We start from the raw sequence: 22,514 nt of genomic DNA, 5'->3' as shown, positions 1-22,514 counted from the left end.
TCGTTTCAACCACTGGCCTTGAACTCCTTCGACCGAGGAACTGAAAATGGAGTAGTAAGCAGAGCTAATCTTCAATCTCCTAATTAGTTTCTTGGCTTTGTTGGCTTTGATCAGGATGTGACGCTCCAGAAATTGAAATTAAATTAGAACAAGTGCTCTTATAGACACTGGGGCATTGCTTCAAACAGACTGGCCTGTAACTAAGTCTTTGGTACGATTTCTCATTTTTTTATTGAAATCATGGATCTCCATACGGTATATTTTGACTATATTTTGCTCTTCACCAATTCCTCCCACGTGGTCTTAATTTCCCCCAAACACACGAATTTCTATTCTTTCTTTTTTAAAATTTATGTTTTTCAATTTTACATACCAAATACCAACCAGTTTCCCCTCTGTCTGCTTCTCCCCCCCCCCACTCTCCCTAATTTCCATCACCCATTCAATCCTCAGAGGGGGTAAGGCCTTCCTTGGGGAGTCAACCAAGTCTGGTATGCCAAGGTGAGGCAGGACCAAGCCCCTCACCCCTGTATCAAGGCTGAACAAGGTATCCCACCCTAGGGAATAGAATTAAAAAATAGGTAGTTTATGCACCCTGGACGGATATGATCCCACTGCCAGGGGTCCCCCGCACAACAGATCCACATTCAGGGGGCCTAGTGTGGTCCCATGCAGGTTCCCCAGCTGTCGGTTCATTTCATAAGAACCCAGTGCATAAAAGCGTATAATCTGAATTGCACAGTAACCTGCTTGTCCGCACTTGATAGATTTTCTCTGTAGCCTGTCTGCTATCCTAAATACTGTGGTGAAATTTAGAGTAGACCTCCTCCCTCCCCATAGAACCATCATGGAAAAATGTCTGCCTCGAGCCACTCTGTTTAGAAGCCCCACTTCCGGTCCTGCCTGCCTCCCCTAAGGAGACCCCCAAGGCACCACGCCCTGGATGATCTTCAAGTCTTCAATTTAAAAAAAAGGCCTCCAATAAAACTGCATTGCAAAAAAATGGGAAAGAAACAGAATGGAAACAGTAAAAGAGTTGAAGAGGCAGAGCCTGAAGAATTTGTGGTATTTAAAAAACAGTACTGGACCGGCGTGTAGTGCAGGGGAAGGTGGAGTATTTCCTCAAGTGGAAGGGGTCCACGGATGCTGTTAATACTTGGGAACCAGAGGAAAACGCAGGTTGTCCAGAATTAACTGAAGCATTTCTTCATTCTCAAAAAGCTGGTAAAGAAAAAGATGGTACAAAAAAAGGAAATCTTTATCAGACAGTGAATCTGACAATAGCAAATCGAAGAAGAGGAGAGAGATGCCGCTGACAGACAAGGGGTTTTGCCGGAGGTCTTGATCCTGAAGGAATGACCAGTGCCACAGACAGTAGCGGAGAACTAATGCTTTTCATGAAAAGGAAGGGCTCAGATGAGGCAGACTTGGTGCTGGCAAAGGAGGCGAATATGAAGTGCCCTCGGATTGTCATTGTCTTTTATGAGGAGAGGCTGACTGGGCGTTCTTGTCCAGAAGATGAGGCCGGCCCAATTGTTTGCATTCATATTTATAATCTGGATCTTGGGTTTTGAATTACTAGTGTAGGAAAAATAGCATTCTAATGAAAATTGAGTTTGATATGCTGGTTTTGAAAGTATTGAGTAGTAGTTGGTGTATTTTTGGTTTTTTGTTCTGCCTCAAAAGGCACTGACTCCTCTGGGCAAATAAGAGCTTTCACAATAGGATATTTGACACCATGTGGTATTTCCTCGGCTTTGAAGAACAGCTTTTCTTAAACTCTGAGGAGATCTTACAGTCATCAGTCAACCAGAACTTACTTTTAACTGAGGCACAGAAGGACCATTCTGGGATTTTTGTTGGTATTCATGTGCTGCATAAGAAACATTACTTTTGTTTTGTCTTGTTTTCTAACACTCAAAAAACCATAGATGAAAAATGCTGATGAGGCTCCATCATTGTGAACATCTTACTCAAACCATAACCTTTCAGAATATAAGTAGATGATTCTGTAATTTATTGGATAGTTTTACAGCAAGCACATCAGAATTTATGTATTATCACATACAGTAGTTTATTTACAAAATTTTGTCATTGCTAACTCCCCCTTCAGAAAGTGGAATTAGACAGTTTTAATATAATTTAATAACAAGACTTAAGCTGGGTGTGGTTGTGTATACCTTTAATCCCAGCACTCTGAAGGCAGACTGATCTCTGATTTAGACTAGGTCAGCCAGGACTAAACAGAGAATCCCTGTGTCTAAAAACCAAAGAAAAAGACTTACGTGGGCATGTAAAGGTTCCTCTAGTGAACCATTCCTTTGTACTAAAGGGTTATGATTTGTGGAATGTCTGTTTACCGTGGAAATGGAATACAGTTAAAAATGACGTTGGCAATCTCAGACCCGCCAACATAAATGAACAAAATCCGGTAATATAAATTAATAGCATCCATGCTTTTTATTTACCCTGACTCACTCCTGACTGGTAGGATCAATCTTTTCAGTGTTTTGGTTCTGGTTCAATGAGCCAGTAGGTAACTTTGTAGTATCAGAATGTCATCCAACTGTATATTTACTTTATCATAAATAACGATGATCAGTGGTCAATAGATAGTTTTATATTCCTTAAAAAAAAGAAGCCCCACTTCCAGGAGAGGAGAGGTCTGCATAAGTGAAGAGTGTCACCAATATGGCAGGAATGTTTGCCTCCCTCAAGGAAACCAGCACAGAACGTGTTAACAGTGATCTTTCTGGGAAAGGCGGCTTTACACTCAGCCAGAGTCGGCAGAGGGGCATCTAGGCACTGGAGCAGGTTTGCAGAAAGGTCTACGAGGAAAGAAGAAGTACGAGGACTACTGTATCCAGACAACAACACAATTATGAAACAACTGGCAAGCAATGGAGTGTTCCCTAAGATAGTCCTTAAATTCCACTTAGATACTGCGGCTTTTCAATTGCATGATATTCATTGCTAATATCCTTCCCGAAATAGGGATAAGAAGAGCATATTGTGCATGTGCCTGGACAGCATCCTGGAGATCAGTCCACTTGTACAAACTTCTCTTGGACTTGCAATGTATTTGAGTCTAGAAGCCAGTGCAATAATTCCAGAGATGTGGGTGATTGCAGAGTGCACACACACACACACACACACACAAGTAGTAGATGACTTGTTCTACTCCCCACCAAAGCTGAGGGTGCTGCCCCAGCCAGAGATGAGGCACTGAGTGCCAGAAGCTGCACAGGAGGTGGGCAGAGCTACAGTGCCCACACACAAGGGCATTGAGGGTCACAGGGGAAGTGTAATGTCATTGTCCAGGATCTTCCTCACAAAGTTGGGGTGCTTGGTAATCTTGGCAGCAGTGACAAAGTGCTCATTGCCCTCATGACGTTAATGTTGTGTTCTCACAGTCTTACTTAGATGCCACTATTGGAAAGAGAGGCATGATAGATTCTTTTTCTCTGTGACTGCAGATATCACAAGTTTCTCAGAGAGATGGTGTGCAAGGCCTGAGGTAGAGGAGGTGTAGTGTTCTCCACATTCTAATATACCAAAAAGGTCCAGAGCTAAGAATTTACAGGGTTATTTGAAGCTCTCTTGTTAACTACATGTTGGGCCCCAGCCCCACAGGGATCTCTGTGAGTTGCTTGTCAGTCAATAACCACAGGTGCATTCTGTTTTCTAGTCCTGGCTTCTAGTCCTGGCCTTGCCCCACTGGCATCAACCTCTAATTATGAAAACACGAGCTCTTATACCTGGGGTTTCTCCGCTGTGCTGTAAGTCTGTATATAAGACTGTTCCCTCCTTGTAATAAAGACACACATATGCATTCTCTTAGCACAAACGGCCGAATGTCTTGTCTGTCTTTAAATCTCCAGGCTTATACCTGATATATTAGACTTGCTCATGGCATGGGTGCCACAAATGGAGGCCTCACCAAGACCAGGAAAGAAAGGGAACCCTAAGAGATCACCCTCGGAGGTTATGAGGGTGACTTGAAAGGAAAAGTCAAGTATGTCTTGTCTTTCATTTAAATCTCCAGGCTTTCGCCCAATACATTAGACTTGCTCATGGCGCAGGCATCACAACTATACACAGGAAACTTTAATAACCATTTACTTTATAAATGACTGTTGTACTCTTTCATTACATCCAGAAGGGTCAAAATCTGGTGCCTGAACCTTCACCATGTGATTTTGAGACCTTGTTAGAGAAGTTCATATTCTTGATCCCAACTCTAAATCTAATGAGTCCCAGTCTAGATTATAAGGCTACAGTTCATGTTTAATAACTCTTTTTTAAATTTCTCAGCCACACTCAAGATTGAGAGCCCATTGTGGGAACAATATTACCTATAGCCTACGAGAGTATTAAAAAAACAGGAAAAGAAAATGAAAGATAAAGCCACCTTCAACTATGTTTTTGAAAACTGATTGACATTTCTTATTAGAGTTGTGAAAAATCTTTGCCAGGTTCTGGGTTTGTAAGAGGAGAAAACAAGATGCAACTCTCTCTCTCTCTCTCTCTCTCTCTCTCTCTCTCTCTCTCTCTCTCTCTCTCTCTGTCTCTCTGTCTGTCTGTCTCTCTGTCTGTCTGTCTCTCTCTGTCTCTGTCTCTCTCTCTCTCTCTCCGCCCCTCTGAGCACGTGTCTGTGTTTGTGCGTGGTGAGAGGAAGCATCCTTCTGTGTAAGTGTTCATCCACAGATTGAAGATCAGGTGCTGCCAGCTCCATCTTTCCCTTTCCCCTGCGGCTTCACCACATGCTCACATAGATGCCTGGTGTAAAGACGCCCCACTCTGTGAGCAACGCAGTCAGGAAACCATCACTCATGACTTGTAGCAATGAGCTGCAGTCACCACCCTATTGGTCATTGATGAGGGAGCCTCCACAGAAGTAATAGCCAGAGTTCAGGGACACCTGGTATGCAATATAATGCTCCTGGTAGGTGTAGCCGCCAACTACATATCGTCAGCATCAACAAGAAAAGCAACTTGAATGGAGATAGGAAATGAGAATAAACCAATTCATCTGGGTACTGGGGGGGGGGAGTGAAGCCATTGGCTCTACAGCAGCTTGAACCCTTAGGAGTCGTTACTAAGCACAATGAATGTAGGACTGTCAGGATTCCTCTGATTCCAACAGGTAACTTAGATTGTAGGGTTTCCCGGTAATAGGGACTTTGCAAGATAGGTAGGTAGTCATCACAGGGATCAGATATCTTCTGAGAATCAGGGTTGGGACAGCAAGAACTACCAAATAACACACTTAATGGGATTCCATTGGAAGCCAGTATTTCTGTGACCTGCCTTTATTTTTACATACGCTACTTGTTTGCACTACTTGAATATTGGCTTTTAGAGTGTCAGCAGGGAAAGAGACTAGAGAGGAAGAAGCAACTAGAGAGGAGGGCGCGTTATTCAGGTTCGCATCGCCTTCCTGCTTTTTTAGTATCGCTTTCTGAGTATAATTACCAAGGGAAAGCAGGGAAAACGCTGTCCCTTAGTCAGCACTAGGAAGCAATATCTTCCAGGGGAAAGAAACATAGGGCAAGTAAGTAGATCCTAGTGGGCTCAGTACTCTTTAGAGTTCCAGGGGAAAGATGGAAGAAATGACCCAAGAACACACTTCAGTGGCTCCCTGAGACATAGTCAGGGACTGCACAGAGTGGACCCAGAGGTAAGCGACCATCCTCCCAGATGGACAGACCAGTCTCTAGGCCTAAGCTCCAGGAAAAAAACCCAGTCCCTTCTCCCCACCCATATCAGTTGCAGGCAAGCCTCCTGCAGACAGGCCTCTTCACCCCTCCCATGAGACCCTATAATCTGCAAGTCTCACTCCTCCCCAAAACCCACGCATCTTCTACAACCTCTGAGACTCCCTGATACACAGGCAATGACTGCACGCAGTGGACCAGGAGCTGCTCCCTGAGACACAGACAACTGCACTGACGGGTCCAAGGGAGTATTCATGAGACACAGACACTGACCCAGATGCAAGGATGCTGCCTGAACCCATTGGAGGAAGAGATGGGTAGACGCCAATGCAGAAATACACTCAACAGCCTAAAGAGCAATGTGGCACCACCAGAACCTTGTGATCCTACAACAAAAAGAAGAAGCAGAAGAACACAACCTTAAAAACAATTGTATAAGACTGATAGAGACCCCTTAAAAAGGAAACAAAAATTCCTTAAGGAAATTGAGGAAAAGAAAAACAAAACATTGGAAGAAATCAATAGATCTCATAAAGAAAACCAAGAAAACAGGTGAAGGAAAACAGTTCAAGACTTGAAAACTGAAATAGAGGCAATAAAGAAAGGACAAACAAGGAATTTTGGAAATGGAAACGCTGGGTAAATGAACAGGAACTACCTATGCAAAATTTAACCAACGGAATGCAAGAGATGGGAGAGAGAATCTCAGGCTCAGGCTTTGTGTGGAAGATATAATAGAGGAAACAGATTCATGGATCAAAGAAAATATTAAGGCCAACAAAGTCATAAAACACAGAATATCCATGAAATCTGGGGAATCATGATAAGACCAAACCTAAAAGTAATATGGATAGAAAAAGGAGAATGCCAGTGTGAAGGCACAGAAAATATATTCAAAAAATTGTAGAAGAAAGCATCTCCAACCTAAAGAAGGAAATTCCCATGAAGATATAAGAAGCATAAACACCAAATAGACTGGATCCCAAAAAACTCCCCTCACCACATAATGATCAAAACACAAAATGTACAGAATAAAGAAAGAATATTAGAGCTGCAAGGAAAAAAAGGCCAATGACAGATAAAGGCAGACCCATCAGAATCACACTCAACTCTCAGTGAAGACCCTGAAAAAATGCCAACAGGAAAATCTTTGAATTACCTAGGATGTAAGATAGGTCTAAAAATAATTCAACCACAGGAAGCATGAATCAGAAGAGATCAATTATGAACTCTTAATGATTTTCAAAATTTTCTGGAAAACATTAACTGGCTATGGACCAGACTTAGATTAACAGCTCAAGAACTAAGTAATTTACTTCAGACCTTACAAGGTGACAATATTTTAAATACTCCAAAAAATTATCAGCTAATGTTGAGAAAGAATTGACTCTAATTGAGAAAAAATATAGGATGTACATGTGGATTGCTTGGATTCAGAGCTTGTTTGTATTCTGGTTGTATTTTACATTCTACGCATTCCCTGCACATGAATTCTAATGCAGAGAGAAGATAATATCTTAGAATGGATATTTTTACCTCACTAGCAAAGTAAAAAGCTTAAAGACCTATGTAAAAACCATTTCCTTTTAGAGTTGACTCTAAAAGAAAAATTCAGCTGCACCAATTAGCAAAAATAGACCCAACAGGAATTGTGGTCCCTTTTATTGATGTTGAAGCCTCCTCATTATTGATTGAAAATGAACATTGGCAAAGAGCTTGCAGTACTTTTTTAGGAGAGATTAACAAATATCTCCAAAACAAATAACTTCAATTTATTAAAACACACACACACACACACACACACACACACAGAGAGAGAGAGAGAGAGAACAATTCAGTCCTTTCACACATTGTACAGGGAACACCAATATCTAGCGCTCCTACATTCTATAATGATGTGAATAAATCAAGAAAGGCAGGCTATAAATCAGAAATTTAAATGAAGTAGCTCAAAGCCCTTATGATTGCATTAAACAGTCAAAATTATGTGCTATTCTCATGGTATTATTAGATTTTCCAGAACCTCTTAATATAGTTATTGACCCTCAATATGCCAAAAGGGTTATTTTACATATTAAAACTGCTAAATTTATTCCAGATGATTTATAGTTGACTTTATTATATATTCAATTACAAAAAAACAAATAAATAGAAATAGTCATTTATATATAATACATACCAGGTCCCTTATGGGTCTACCAGGCCCTGTAATACAAGGTAATGATAAAATTTATCAAATGTTGGTAGAAAATGTGATACAAGCCTCAAAATTTCATAAAAACATGTTAATGAGAGGTTTAATAAAAGATTTTTCTCTAGCACTTGACAACAAGTCAAGCAAATTACTGAAAAATTTCCTACTTTTTCTTTGTGTAACCAAACTCCACTATCTGCAGGAAGTAATTCAAAGGGTACTCAAAGAAATAAAATTTTGGAAATAAATGTTATTCATTTTATAGAGTTAATAAAGTTAAATTATATACACTATACCATAGACACATATTCAGGATTTCAATGAGCACCTACACACCACCGAAGGACTTGGAAAGAACCCCAGTGTTGTCTTTATTAGGGAGGCATATCAGTGGTATCCAGGAAACTGTCCATTTCCTTTAGATTTTCAAATTTTATGGAGTACAGGTTTTCAAAGAATGCCCTGATGGTTCTCTGGATTTCCTCACTGTCCGTTGTTACGTCTCCCTTTTCATTCCTGATTTTGTTAATTCATATGCTGTCTCTCTGCCTTTTGGTTAGTTTGGACAAAGGTTTGTCTATCTTGTTGATTTTCTCAAAGAGCCAACTCTTTGCTTCATTGATTCTTTGCAATGTTTTCCTGGTTTCTACTTGATTGATTTCAGCCCTCAATTTGATTATTTCCTGGCGTCTGCTCCTCCTGGGGGAGTTTGCTTCTTTTTGTTCTGGAGCATTCAGTTGTGCTGTTAATTCTCTAGTGTGACTGTTCTCCAGTTTCTTCATGTGGGCACTTAGTGCTGTGAACTTTCCTCTCTTCACTGCTTTCAGAGTATCCTATAAATTTGGGTATGTTGTGTCTTCATTCTCATTGAATTCCATGAAGTCTTTAATTTCTTTTTTTATTTCTTCCTTTACCCAGGGATGGTGCAATTGTGTATTGTTCAATTTCCATGAGTTTGCAGGGTTTCTGAGATTTGTGCTATTGTTGAATTCTAGTTTTAATGCATGGTGGTCTGATAAGATACAGGGGGTTATTCCAAATTTTTGTATCTGTGGAGGTTTTCTATGTCTTCTATTATGTGGTCGATTTTAGAGAAGGTTCCATGTGGCACTGAGAAGGTATATCCCTTTGTGTTTGGATGGAATGTTCTATAGATGTCTGTTAAACCCAGTTGGGTCATAACTTCTATCAGTTCCTTTGTTTCTTTGTTAAGTTTCTGTCTGGAGGTCCTGTCTAGTGGTGAGAGAGGAGTGCTGAAGTCTCCTACTACTAGTGTGGGAGATTTTATGTGTGGTTTCGGCTTTAGTAATATTTCTTTCACGAATGTGGGTGCCTTTGTATTTGGAGCATAGATGTTCAGAATTGAGACTTCATTTTGATGGACTTTTCCCTTGATGAATATAAAATGTTCTTCTTCATCTCTTTTGATTGATTTTAATTTGAAGTCTAATTTGTTAGATATTAGTATTGGTACACCCGCTTGTTTCTTGGGTCCATTTGACTGGAAACTCTTTTCCCAACCCTTTACTCTGAGGTAACACCTGTCTTTGACATTGAGATGTGTTTCTTGTATGCAGCAGAAGGATGGGTTTTGTCTTTGGATCCATTCTGCTAATCTGTGTCTTTTATAGGCAAGTTGAGGCTGTTGACATTGAGGGATATTAATAACCATTGATTAATGATTCTTCTTTGTTTATGATTTATTGGTAGCGGTGTTATTGTGTGTAAGTTCTCCTCTCTTTTTCTTTTGGTTTTTGGTAAAGTGGGATTATCTATTGCTTATGTTTTTATGACTGTAGTTATCTTTGTTGGGTCTAGGTTTTCCTTCCAACACTTTCTGTATGGCTGGATTCATGGATATGTATTGTTTAAATCTGGGTTTGTCTTAGAACATTTTTTTCTCCATCTATGGTAACTGAAAGGTTTGCTGGATATGTATTGTTTAAATCTGGCTTTGTCTTAGAACATTTTGTTTTTTCCATCTATGGTAATTGAAATGTTTGCTGGATATAGTAGTCTGAGCTGGCATCCTTGTTCCCTTAGTGTTTGTAGGACATCTGTCCAGGATCTTCTGGCTTTCACTGAGAAGTCAGGTGTAATTCGGATAGGTCTGCCTTTATATGTTACTTGGCCTTTTTCCTTAGCTTCTTTTAATATTTTCTCTTTATTCTGTAGGTTTGATGTTTTGATTATTATGTGGCGAGGAGACTTCTTTTTCTGGTCCAGCCTATTTAGTGTTCTGTAATATTCCTGTATTTTCATAGGCATATCCTTCTTTAGGTTAGGGAAGTTTTCTTCTATGATTTTGTTGAATATGTTTTCTGTACTTTTGAGCTGTATTTCTTTGCCTTCTTCTTTACCTATTATTCTCAGGTTTGACTTCTTCTCGGTGCCCATATTTCCAGGATATTTTGTGTTAGGGATTTGTTGGATTTGAGATTTTCTTTGGTTGATGATTGTATATCCTCTAATGAGTCTTCAATACCTGAAATTCTCTCTTCCATCTCTTGTATCCTATTGGTGAAACTTGCATCTGTAGTTCCTGATCATTTACCCAGCTTTTCTATTTCTAGCATCCCCTCATTCTGTGTTTTCTTTATTGTTTCTATTTCAGCTTTCAGTCCTTCAACTGTTTGAGTTGTTTCCTTCATTTGGTTGTTTTTACTTGGTACTCTTTAGATTCTTTAAGAGATTTGTTTATTTCTTGAATTTTTTGGTTCATCTTTTCCTCCATTTCATGTATTTTTTGTTTGTTTTTTCTTCTATTCTTTAAGGGATTTCCTGGTTTCCTCTTTGAGGGTCTCTATCACCTTAATAAAATAATTTTTAAGGTCTGTCTCTTCTGCTTCATCTATGTTGTGCTTTTCAGGTCTTGTTGGAGTGCAGTCTCTAGATTCTGGTGGAGTCATGTTGGTCTTTCTATTGCTGAGTGAGTTCTTATTCTGTCTTCTTCCCATCTCTTCTTCCAGTGGGTGCAAGTGGAGTCTTTCTGTCTCTACTGGTCTCCTTCTTTCCTGAAGCTGAAACTGGGCACACCAGAGGGTGGAGCCAGGAAGGACTGATGCCTTTCCTGTGTGGGTAGGTCCTCTCGATGTCAGAAGCTGGTCCCGAAGATTGTGAGAGTGGGTGATGGGGGGAGAGGGGTCCCAGATGGACCCAAGCTCACCTGGGGCTGGGCGCCCCGGTGTGGGGAGAGCTGTGGGTTGGGTCTGTGAGAACTGGCACCTTACCTGTGTGTGCAGATCCTGTCAATGCCCTGAGCGGCCTCTGGAAGATTGTGGGAGTGGGTGATTGGCAGGAGAGGGGTCCCAGAAGGTTGCCAGAACTTTTATCAAGAAGGGATATTGAGGTTTGACAAAGGCCATGTCGTCATCTAATTAGATGATTGTGTGGGTTTTGTTCTTCAATCTGTGTACGTGATGGATAATATTTAACGTGTTACTTATTTCAAGTCACCCCTGCATCCCCACGTTACAGTGGAGAAGCAGTGCTTAATCATGGTGGGTGAGTTTTTCGATTTTGTTTGCAAGCGTTTTGGTGAGAAGCTTTGCTTTTATATTGATAGGGGTATTTGGACTGAAATTGTCTTTTGTTGTTGGGTCTTGATATGGTTTAGGTGTCAGTGTAACAGTGGCTTCATAAAATAGATTAGGCAATGTTACTTCTGTTTCTATTATGTAGAATAATTTGAAGATTATTGTTGGCATTGACTCTTCTTGGAAGCTCTGCTTCTCTCTGGCATTTTTTCTTCTGTCAGGCCTGTCTTTTAGAGTGTGTATTTCTATTTCGTTTTTTGAGGTTTTTTTTCTTTGCTAACTTTTATGTTCACTGTTTTCACTTTGTTTCAAAAAATCTCACTATCATAGCTAAATTTCCCCTCTGTCTTGTTGAATTTCTTACCCAGACTCTCGGTTGATTTTCTCTTGTTACTGATGTGTTTGTTTGCAACCTCTTTCAAGTTGTTCACCATTTTTACAAGTAAAATTTCATTTTCTTAGCACTTGAACTTATTTAATGTCTTTAAATTCAGTATTTGTAGGGATATTGTCTTTTGTGAAAGGCATATGATCCTATATGTGCTTTGTGTTAGGATTTGCACATTTATAAGTTGGGTATTGCAGTTTTGGAGGGAACATTTTCTTAAGGAGTAGCCTTCTTCTGAAGAATAAGTGTCATTATCATTCTGACAAAGAAACAAATATCACCAAGGGGTGGGAGTGACTCTACCACAACAGCCATACTTTGTTAGTTACTCCTTTTCTTGCCTCTTTTTAAATACCCTAAAAAGCAACTTAAGAGTTAAAGGATTTATGTGTATTCACTGTTTTAGGGAAACATCATGGCAGGAAAACTATGGCTGGTCACATTATATGCACATCAGGCAGCAGAGAATGATGAGTATTAGTATTCAAACTGCTGTTTTACTTTTTAATTCAGTATGTACTACAACACTGAATGATGCCACTCATGTTCAAAGTTACCATTTCCACATCAATTAACTTCCTACAGACAAACCTTCACAGTAGCTTTCAGTAGTTAATGTTTAATATGATGTATGGAATCTCTCATAAGCAGACAGAGGCTTGTCTCCAATGGGCTTCTGTTACAAGCCCAATTGTCAATAAATATATAGAGCACTCCTACCAAACAGCAGAGGATACAGGAACACTTAAATTGCTTAAAGCTTACTTCTGTACCACCAATGATCACAGAATGACAAAATATAGACTGTATTTTGAAGGTAGTAATTATTTAGAGTATTTTAAAAATTGTAGATGAATACTCAATAGGAGGACACACAGAAAATGACAAAGAAAAACTGATATTTAAGCTAAGGAATGACTAAAGGAAAAAAGTAAGGAACAAAAGTGAATAACAAAGAAAATAATTTAAAATCCACCACCCCCATCACCCCCTTGCAAAGTGTCTGCTCATCTAATAAAATGTCTTATAAAAATGAGGTGATCATAGCCTTCATGACTGGGTAGGATTGTTGCTCCGTCCTCTGCCAGTAGAAGGGATAGGAAAGGACAAACTTACAGATAAGCTAGAAAGTTCAGAAGCAGAACTAACTGCTGGAAGAAAAAGATGACATTAGAGTACAGATAGAATAAAAGAACCAGCTTTGGTGGAAGGGTTCATGGCCTCTAGGAGAAAGAAGAACAGGACTTAGGTTAAGACGTGGGACTCACCAGCAGCTCCCAGTAGGGCCAGAAACAGGAGTGCTTTCAGGGCGGCAGCAGGTAGCAAACTCTTGGGCAGAGCCTGTATTTATATCCTGGTGGAGGTAGAAGGGGGTACTGAGAGGAGGGTCCCCACTACTCCTACACAAGCACACCTGTGTGTATCCCCTTCTGAGGTCTTACATTACATCTGCCCCACTTTTCTACTATGTGGGTGGGTGAGGAGCATGTGATATGGAAACTTTTCTTCTTGTTGTGCTGAAAGAGAGCAGGTGATTCCTGAAATGAGGCTGGGTTGCAAAAACAGTGGAAACACAGACTTTCCCTGAAGCTGGCCCTTCTTAGGAAGGTATAAAGAGCTGTGTAGTAGAGAATGGTCACACTCCTAGATATACCCTGATTTCGTGGAATAGAATCCTATTTCGTTTACTTTAAAGAAGACATGGTATTGGTAAGCAGGTGGATATTCAGGGACCTAGAGACCTGTGAGAATAAAAATATTGTATCTGAACCTACTATGTGCTGATGGTTATTATGCCTTCAGGAATCCATCATATAGAAAGGTAGCATCTGCCAGGCATCAGTGGTGCACGCCTTTAATCCCAGCACTCGGAAGGCAGAGGCAGGCAGATCTCTGTGAGTTCGAGACCAGCCTGGTCTACAGAGTGAGTTCCAGGACAGCCTCCAAAACAATACAGAGAAACCATGTCTCAAAAATCCAAAAAGAGAAAAAAAAGAAAGGTAGTATCTGAGAGTTTTGAAAATCAGAATTAGAGTATGAAGCAAGATGATACCTTCCCTCTTGTTGAGCAGGTTTCTCAAACCAATTAGGGAGTTGTGGGTTACTGCCAGGTTTGGCATCATAGTTAAGAAAAGTAAACAATCTATCCTTCAACCAGATGAGTAGATAATGAAAGTGTGGCACATATACACTATGGAATGCTATTTACCTGCAAAGAAAAATGAGAAAATTAACTTTGAATGTAAATGAAAAGAAGACAAGGAAAGATGATATGGAGTGAGGTAACCCAGACTACAAGCAGCACATATACTTTCTCACTGGAAGCTCCTAGTTCCAGATATTGAGATGTGAGTGCATATCCTGGAATAAGATGGAAAAGACAAAAACAAAACAAAAGGAACTAGGAAAATAAAAAGGGGTCATTGTCAGGGTAGGGTCATGGGAGAGTATTGGTGAAGGAATGATAGGGTAAAGAGATATGATTAGGGGAATGGAAAAAAACAGGTAAGAGAGTGGGAAGGAAAGTAAACAAAGAAGGAGGCAGGAGGGTAAAATAAAAATAATAATCCCTAAAAAAAGATAATTACAGCAATAAACCTTAAAAACCTATAATGCATGTAAGTATATGTGGGGGGTGTACACACACACACACAGAGAGAGAGAGAGAGAGAGAGAGAGAGAGAGAGAGAGAGAGAGAGAAACACACACACACACACACACACACACACATATATATATATATATTCTTATTTGGGCTAACAATACTCCCTCCAGCCAAAACCATCTAACAAAACCCCAATACCCTACATTGGAAAAGTCCCTCTTTTGAGTTGTTCACTGGGGTTTTCCAAGAGACTCCTGAAATATTACAGGGTATTGCTTATTGCCTATGGAGGCTTCTAGAGGTGGAAGGTAAGTCACTTTGTTGAAAACATTGTGATTTTAGATACAGGGCTCAGAGGCTTTTGAACTGAACTGGCCTGAGTGCCTTCGGTCTGAGGACTAGCTTTCATGACACCAGAAGCTGCTATGCAAGCCTCCAGCAGACGGAGTAACAGTCCTACCCAGTCAAGAAGCCTATGATCATCTCACTTTTATAAGCCATGATTGTTTAAAAAGATTTGTGTGCACATGCATGCATGTGCACGCGTGCACACACACACACACAAACGCATACACACAATGTAATATATACAATCAAAGAAAAAGAGGCTGTAAATTTGAGAGTAGAGGACTAGTGCAGAGGCTTGAGGGAGGTTGTCTGGGAGATGCTAGGGGTGGGAAGGCAGAACAAAGTGATGAAAGTCGATTTGAATTAAAAACATGCGAATGTGCAAAGGAGGCTGTAGGAGAAAGAAGAGAGAAAGCATCTGTCAGTCACCCACTGAGAGATGACTCCAGGGAAATCAACCCTGCCTCCTTAGTGAGCTCAAATTTTAATACTTTTCTTACTCCTATGAGGAAACAAATTAGTTAATAGAAATCTCAGATATGGAGGTTCATGTCTCAGCACATGGAAAATTGGGCAGGAGGACCACTCAAGTTCGATGGCAACTTGGGACTCGGAGTAATATGTAGTCAAAGAAGAGAAAAAATTGTATACTCTTACAGGGTGTAATGTAGCATGTAGAGAAATGATCGAGCTTGTTCAAGGCTATGTGTACTGGTAAAGAAACAGAAGCAAGTCTTAACTTTGGGTGTGGCGTCCCTGCGTTGGCTTTTTGCCATGCAGTCCCATGGCATCTACACAGACAATGTGTACAGAGCACACTGTCCTCATGTTTGGCAGTGTTGCAAAGCAGGACAGTGAACACAAAGGAGATGAGGAGGCAATCCCTAGACTTATCATCTGCTTGGTGAGGGGTGCTGTAAGTCAATAACTTCTTTACCTGTGTTTTCTACCTTTGCCACTCCAGTAATAATCACTCTGTAGGGGAGAGCAACCAACGTGTGAAGATGTCTATGTAGCTCTCAGACTGGTGCGTACATGTTGTCTTATCAAGAAAAAATGGGAGGAAATGTTATACTCATATAAGGAAGAGACATAAGGGAAGCTGTTCCTGCGGGCACTTGAAACAGCCCTGGATATACTTTCTCTGAGGACAAGTGGTTCCCACAATAGTCAGTGTGGGCAAGAGTCTTACCATCCATGATGGTGAATGAATATGATCACAACTTCAAGATTCATTGCAACAAAATAGAAAAATTCCCATTGAAAGTAAATGATACTTATTCCTTAACTATGAATGTGTTCATGATTTATTTAAAAATCCCACAGAAATGTAAAAGAAAATTAGAAAGAATTTTTAACATCTACGTTTTCATATGCGACTTTCTAAAAGAAAATGAAAACCTGTTTCTTTTACTACTTAGCTTTAGTTTATTATTCTTTTCAACTGCTGTGTACATGCTATTCGTTGCAATGAGTCTGGAGGTATAAGATGCTCTCTACATCTCAAAGGTAGAGAAAGATGGCCTCAAGTGGGTGTGTATTTCTTACAGACAAGAGAATAAAGAGATCAGACCAAGACACCGAAAGTAAGGAATTCACTTTATTGGCATAGTGATTTCAGAGGGATTAAGGATTCTTAGTTGGCAGCAATGGTGCTCTGAATCCAGTCAACATAGTTGCAGACCCTGGTGTACACACCAGGCTTGTCCTTCTGGGCACAGCCATAACCCCAGGAGACAATGCCCTGGAGCTCTCCATTGCAGACCACAGGGCCACCAGAGTCACCCTGGGATGGAGGAATACAGTGTTTTAGGAAGGAGCATGTAGAAAATTAAACACATTTACTGTGGTCTGAAGATGCCCTGTGAAGACTTCCTGTGTCTCAACTTGGTTTCCCATACTCTATTATCACTAAAACATTGAAATAACTTCCAGAATAGACCTGGAACCAGTATATGAAAGTTCCTGGTCAACAAATACACTTGGGCAGTCCACTTCTACTCTTAAGGACACAAGGTATTCATATGCAAAAGGAGCTATTTACCTGGCAAGAATCTTTGCCTCCCTCCAGGAAGCCAGCACACACCATGTTATTGGTGATTCTTCCAGGATAGGAGGCTTCACAGTCAGCCTGAGACAGCAGTGGGGCATCCAGGCACTGGAGCACATCTGGGTTGTTCACTTTGAGGAAAGCAGAAGAAAGAAATGTAACTCAGACAAGACTATGGATCGATGCTACTGTGTTGTCTACTGTGTAACCCCTGAAACTCTCCATTGAAGACTACAGTGTCTCTAGAGTTACCCTGGTTTGGGGGAATACTGCGTTTTTCTTCAAGCTATTCAAGATTCAAGATGTTAAGGAAGTGGTTTCCTATGCTAATGGGTTTAAGGTCTTCCCACTTTCTCTTCTAAGAAGTTCAGTGTAGCTGGATTTATGTTGAGATGTTTTATCCATTTGGACTTAGTTTTATGCAGGGAGATGGATATGGATCTATCTGCAATCTTCTACATGTCAACATCCAGTTATGTCAACACCGTTGTTAGGGATGTTTTCTTGTTTTCCATTGTATAATTTTCAATTCTTTGTCAAAAATCATGTGGTCTTAAGTGTGTGGATTAATATAGGGTCTTCGGTTGGATTCTATTCAGTTGTTTTACCTGTCTGTTTTTGTGCAAATACAAAATGTTTTCATTACTATAGCTCTATAGTATATTTTGAAGTCCAGGATGGTGATGACTCCAGATGTTATTTTATTGAACATGATAGCTTTGGCTATCCTGGTTTTTTTGTTATTCCATATAAAATTGAGTATTGTTCTTTCAAGGTGTATGCTGGAATTTTGATGGGGATTGCATTGAATCTGTAGGTGGATTTTGGTAAATTGTCATTTTCACTATGTTGATCCTACCTACCCAAGAGCATGGGAGATCTTTCCATTTTCTGATACCTTCTCAAATTTCTTTCTTTAAAGACTGCAAGTTCCTGTCATACAGGCCTTTCTCTTATTAGGCTAGAGTTACCCCCAAGATATTTTATGTTGTTTGTAGTTATTGTGAAGGGTGATGTTTCTCTGATTTATTTCTCAGGCTACTTATCATCTTCATAAGGAGAGCCACAGATTCTTTTTGAGCTAATCTTGTATCCTGCCAGTTTCCTGGAGGTGTTTATCAGCTGTAGAAATTTTGTGGTAGAATTCAGGTCATTTATGTAAACTATCATATCATCTGCAAATAGTGAAAGTTTGACTTCTTCTTTTCCAGTTTGTTTCCACTTGATCACCTTTTGTTGTCTTATTGCTCTAGCTAGAACTTCAAGTACAATATTGAATGGATATGAAGACAGTGGATACTTCTTCAAGAAAATTAGATCCCAGAATAGTCACTACTGATGTCCTTCTTGGAAGTAATAATAGCAATTCTGCATTTGTCCTGTTTACATTCTGGGAAACAGATCATTGTATGTACAAACATATCTTGTGCCCACCTTAGAACTCTGTGTGTACAGGGTATTTGCAATGCATTTATAGCTAGAAGCCAATGGTTTATGTTTAGAGTCTAACTTAGTTATCAAAGCATGTATAGAAAGTAGATGAAATGTCTTACTTACCACCAAAGCTCAGTGTGTTGCCCCAGCCAGAGATGAGGCACTGAGTGCCAGCAGGTGCACAGGAGGTGGGCAGAGATACAGTAGCCACTCGGGCACTGAGGGTCACTGGGGAAGCGAGCTTGATCAGCATGATGTCATTGTTCAGGGTCCAGGAACTAAAGTTGGGGTGCTTGATGATTTTGGCAGCAGTAACAAACTGCTCATTGCCCTCAAGGACGTTGATGTTGTGCTCTCCCACTCTCACTTGGATGCGGCTATAGGAAAGAAAAGACACAGCAGAAACTTCCTCTCCATTACCCTAGACATTCCAGACCTCTTTTTGCTGAATAAGTCTGGAATGGGTAGGAGGCCTGGTTTAACATGACGTAAGTGGCACAGGTGTGGAATTCAAGTACCACTGTGAGATCCAATTCCTTTCTGCTTCAGAGACAGATAACATGACTGAAGTGAGAGACTGAAGTTGTGCTCATCAACCTACTGCTCCACTTTGGATGCACAACATCTGTGTGTCTTCCTCTGGGTCTTGCAAAGCATAAACTTCATTAAGCCCTCTGCTCTAAAAGACTATTTTCTGATAAGTCTAGTCCTACTTGGGATAAGTATAAACTATTCTAAAGCAGGGAGTGGTTACACATGCCTTTAATCCCAACACTCAGGAGGCAGAGACAAGAAGGTTTCTGAGACAAGGTCAGCCAGGTGTATAGACTGTGTTCTCGGACAGTCAGGGCTGAGGAGAGACAGCCTATGTCAACAAAAGCTAACAAACAAAACAGAATGCTTGGTCCATGCAACTATGGCACCTCAAAACTTGCTGTGAATTTTGACATTCTGGGTTTCCTTCTGATTCACAATCTGATGATTCAGATGCACGTTCAGGTGACACACCCTCTAGTACAGGAACTGACACTCGGTTTTCTCCATAGAGTGAAATTAATTGAGATAGGAAGCTTTAAAAAGCTTACAGATTGTTCACAATCACTGAAATGTCTGCATTTATCTCCTTTCTATAGGACCCAGCAGAACTATTTGTGAAAGTCTCTCTGTGACTTCATTTTGATTTTTAAGCCCTAAGATCAAGCTTCCTTGCTTTTCTTATCAACATCCCTGATTAGCACTGAATGTTTCAGGGGTGTGAAAGGCTTCCTATTGTGTATCCTCATTGTCTCCAAACTCATGAAAGAAGTTGCAGTGGCCAATCTCTCTTCTCTGACTCTTCTCATTCACCTGAAAACCTCAGCTGGTGCCTGATCTAATTCCACCCCCTTGGAAACGCCAAGTGTGTGTTCTGTAAAGACAGGGCCCATCACTTACGTCTTGTAGCAGTGAGCTGCAGACACCACCCATTGGTCATTGATGAGGGAGCCTCCACAGAAGTGGTAGCCAGAGTTCAGAGACACCTGGTAAGGGACAGAATTCTCCTGGCAGGTGTATCCTCCAACAATCTTGTCATCATCAACAGGGAAAGCAACTTGAACAGAGAGAAGCAGAGAGAAGGCGATTCATCAAGGTGCTGGAAACTGGAGCCCTCAGTCCTATGTCAAACTTAAACTATTGTGGAACCCTTATTGAGTAAAATAACTGAAGGCAAGAAGGTTAACAGTAGGCCTGTGGTGGCTTATCCACAATACAGAGCACTGCAAGACAATAGAAAAACACTCTTTAGGTGGCGGTGTTCTGATGGGGTACAAGGGATAGGGTGAGGGGTGCTCTCAGCATGCAGGAACGGGGCACAAGGAGGGTTGTCTGATCCACTCCTGGCTTTGACCTCATGTTAATAATTCATTAACACCCTGTGGCTAACTGAGATTAAGGGGATTAGGGATAGTTGGAACTGTCTTAGAAAATATCCTGGGTATGCAGAGATCGGTATACCTGCATGTCCTTCCTAATACAAAATGATTGCTCCAGGCATATAAGGGCAGAATTTTAAGACATTATTCTCATAGCATAATGAGGTTTTCAACTTTCATATTGGAAGCATTCATCTGTAAAGATAGTCATGGCTGAGATATCCCAAAACTGTCATGCCCAAACAGGCGGCTTCCTGGTTCATTTCAAGGAACCCCAACACACCTTCCATTTATAGCCTCTTTGATCCCATAATAAACAACAATAGAAGGAGTAGGAAAGGTCAAGCTTGCAGAGAAGCCAAAATGCATAGGGACAGAGTTGCTGTGGGAAGATATGGGACATTGGGGTACGCATAGAATAAAAAATCAGCTTTGGTGGAAGGGTTCACAGCCTCTAGGAGAAGGAAGAGCAGAACCTGGATTAAGGCGTGGGACTCACCAGCAGCTCCCACAAGGGCCAGGAACAGGAGTGCGCTCATGGTGGCAGAAGATAGCAAGCTCTTGGGCAGAGCTTGCATTTATACCCTGCTGGAAGTAGAAGGAGCTACTCAGGGGAGGGCCCCACTGCTCCTACACAAGCACACCTGTGGGTTTCCCTTTCCCAAGTCTTACATCATCTCTGCTCTATTTGTCCACTCTGTGGGTGGTTGAGGAACATGTGATAAGGAAAGTTTTCTTCTTGGTGTAGACAAGGAGAGCAGTTGATTCTTGAAAGGAGGCTGGGGTACAAAAAATAAAATAAAACTATAGACTGTCTATGTAGCTGGGCCTTCCCAGGTTGATATAAGATGCTGGGTGGTAGAGAATTGTCATTGTCATTAGTCATACCCAAACTTCTTAGAGACTGTCTCATTTATTTTCAGGAAGACTTGGTATTGGTCATTATGTGGGTATTCAGGGACCTAGAGCCCCATGAGAAGAAAAACTTTGTATCTGGATCTAATATCTGGGAGCTGGTGATTCTTATCTGTAGTATAGAAAGGTTGTATCCAAGAGCTTTGGTAATCAGAATTAGAGTATGAAACCACATGATGAAGGGAGAAACAGACATGCTTTGTACTGTGGGCTTTCACCTGATGCCTCGTATACAGCGAGATGAAGTGTGAGTAGGAGCTTCTTCAATGTGTTCCAGAGATAGACCAATACCACAGTCTCCATTCCTCTTGGTTCTGACCTTTAACTCTCACTATTCATGCTTTTGTGGATCCGGATTCAGCATATTCATGGTTGCATTAGCAATCTGCATCAAAGATTAGCAATTCTCTATCTTCTAGCAGCCGGCATTTTGAGATACAAGTTCATATTCCAGATTAGCTCTGAGGAAGTCCTTAAACCATGGCCGGTCTGATTTTTATTCAGATAATTGACATTAGTAGAGAAATTACTGCATTGCAAGGAATCATGAACAGAAATCAATTTTTAAAATATAAGAGGATTCTGGTATTTTATGTACTTGTTTAATTGGTGCTATTTTATCAGACTTAAGTTACAGCAAACATTCCTGTAAAAGATCCATGAATGAGTTCTAACAAAGCAACTACGGCCCAGCCATGGAATTTATTTAAACCTAACCAGCCCAGAGGAAGAGTATCTAAAATGATATTTGAATTACATCTAATTTTATGAGCCCATTTGAGGACCCATTACGGTATCTACTTACTTTCTAGTTAGTCTGATATCAGTGCTGTTGAGGGATAAGAACAAGGGAATTTCATGACTGAATTCTCTAAAATGTAGAAAGTCAATGTTCTAGAGCTGCTGATCAGAGTGAGTTCAGAATCTTGTGATTGGTTTTCACATACTGAGCATGGAGAATAGTAAGGAAATGATACCAGAATGCACTTGGAAAAACAACCACGTGAGGCCTCTTAAGTATCTTCTGTGTCCATCCTTGGCATGACTGGCTCACCTACACAACAGGATTGATACTCGGAGCTCTTACCACTGTACTCTGAATTTCAATAAGTGTTCCATGCTCCATGGACATTCCTATCTCTATTCTATTTCTAAAATGCCTCATAGCTTTTCAAGACATTTCATGCAGTAGTCATATGCTATAATTCCTATGCATGGAGCTCCACTTTGCTTTGAAAATCAATTTTGTGTTGTACAACAAAGGAAGGAATGACTTTCAATTAAGAGGTAGGATACTTTGACTCTGATAAATGCATTTTTGCCCAAGAAGCTATCTAAAATTGGCATATGGTTTCAAGTCTCCAAAAGATATGGAAACTCTTGTGATGTATGAGGTTTGTCAAAGGTGCCACGT

The 22,514-nt window shown here is 40.5% G+C and overlaps 1 protein-coding gene and 2 pseudogenes across 1 annotated transcript; 1 reads left to right on the top strand and 2 right to left on the bottom strand.

Annotated features, from left to right (window-relative positions):
- The first annotated feature begins 979 nt into the window (after nt 1-979).
- Nucleotides 980-1,574, top strand: LOC106022233 (annotated as a pseudogene).
- A 142-nt stretch (nt 1,575-1,716) lies between these two features.
- LOC110343389 lies at nt 1,717-11,881 on the bottom strand (annotated as a pseudogene).
- A 4,493-nt stretch (nt 11,882-16,374) lies between these two features.
- LOC106022234 (anionic trypsin-2) lies at nt 16,375-20,786 on the bottom strand. The gene is made up of 5 exons (XM_040740458.1): nt 20,685-20,786; nt 19,707-19,863; nt 18,396-18,649; nt 16,833-16,969; nt 16,375-16,574 (listed from the first exon to the last, which is right to left on the bottom strand). Exons 1-5 carry the CDS (start codon nt 20,761-20,763, stop codon nt 16,425-16,427), a joined length of 777 nt encoding a protein of 258 aa, XP_040596392.1. The 5' UTR covers nt 20,764-20,786; the 3' UTR covers nt 16,375-16,424.
- Nucleotides 20,787-22,514: the final 1,728 nt, after the last annotated feature.

This window comes from Mesocricetus auratus, unplaced genomic scaffold (assembly GCF_017639785.1).
Source record: "Mesocricetus auratus isolate SY011 unplaced genomic scaffold, BCM_Maur_2.0 Super-Scaffold_100694, whole genome shotgun sequence".
In the NCBI taxonomy this organism is placed as follows: Eukaryota; Metazoa; Chordata; class Mammalia; order Rodentia; family Cricetidae; genus Mesocricetus; species Mesocricetus auratus.
The sequence above is the reverse complement of the archived record's forward strand: the minus strand, read 5'-3'. Positions and strand labels throughout refer to the sequence as shown.

Coding starts and splice junctions, on each gene's coding strand:
- LOC106022234 (XM_040740458.1), bottom strand. CDS start 20,763: ATGCAAGCTCTGCCCAAGAGCTTGCTATCTTCTGCCACCATGAGCGCA. Junction 19,864..20,684: donor GGCCCTTGTGGGAGCTGCTG/GTGAGTCCCACG, acceptor TCTCTGTTCAAG/TTGCTTTCCCTGTTGATGAT. Junction 16,970..18,395: donor CAACACACTGAGCTTTGGTG/GTAAGTAAGACA, acceptor CTTTCCTCAAAG/TGAACAACCCAGATGTGCTC.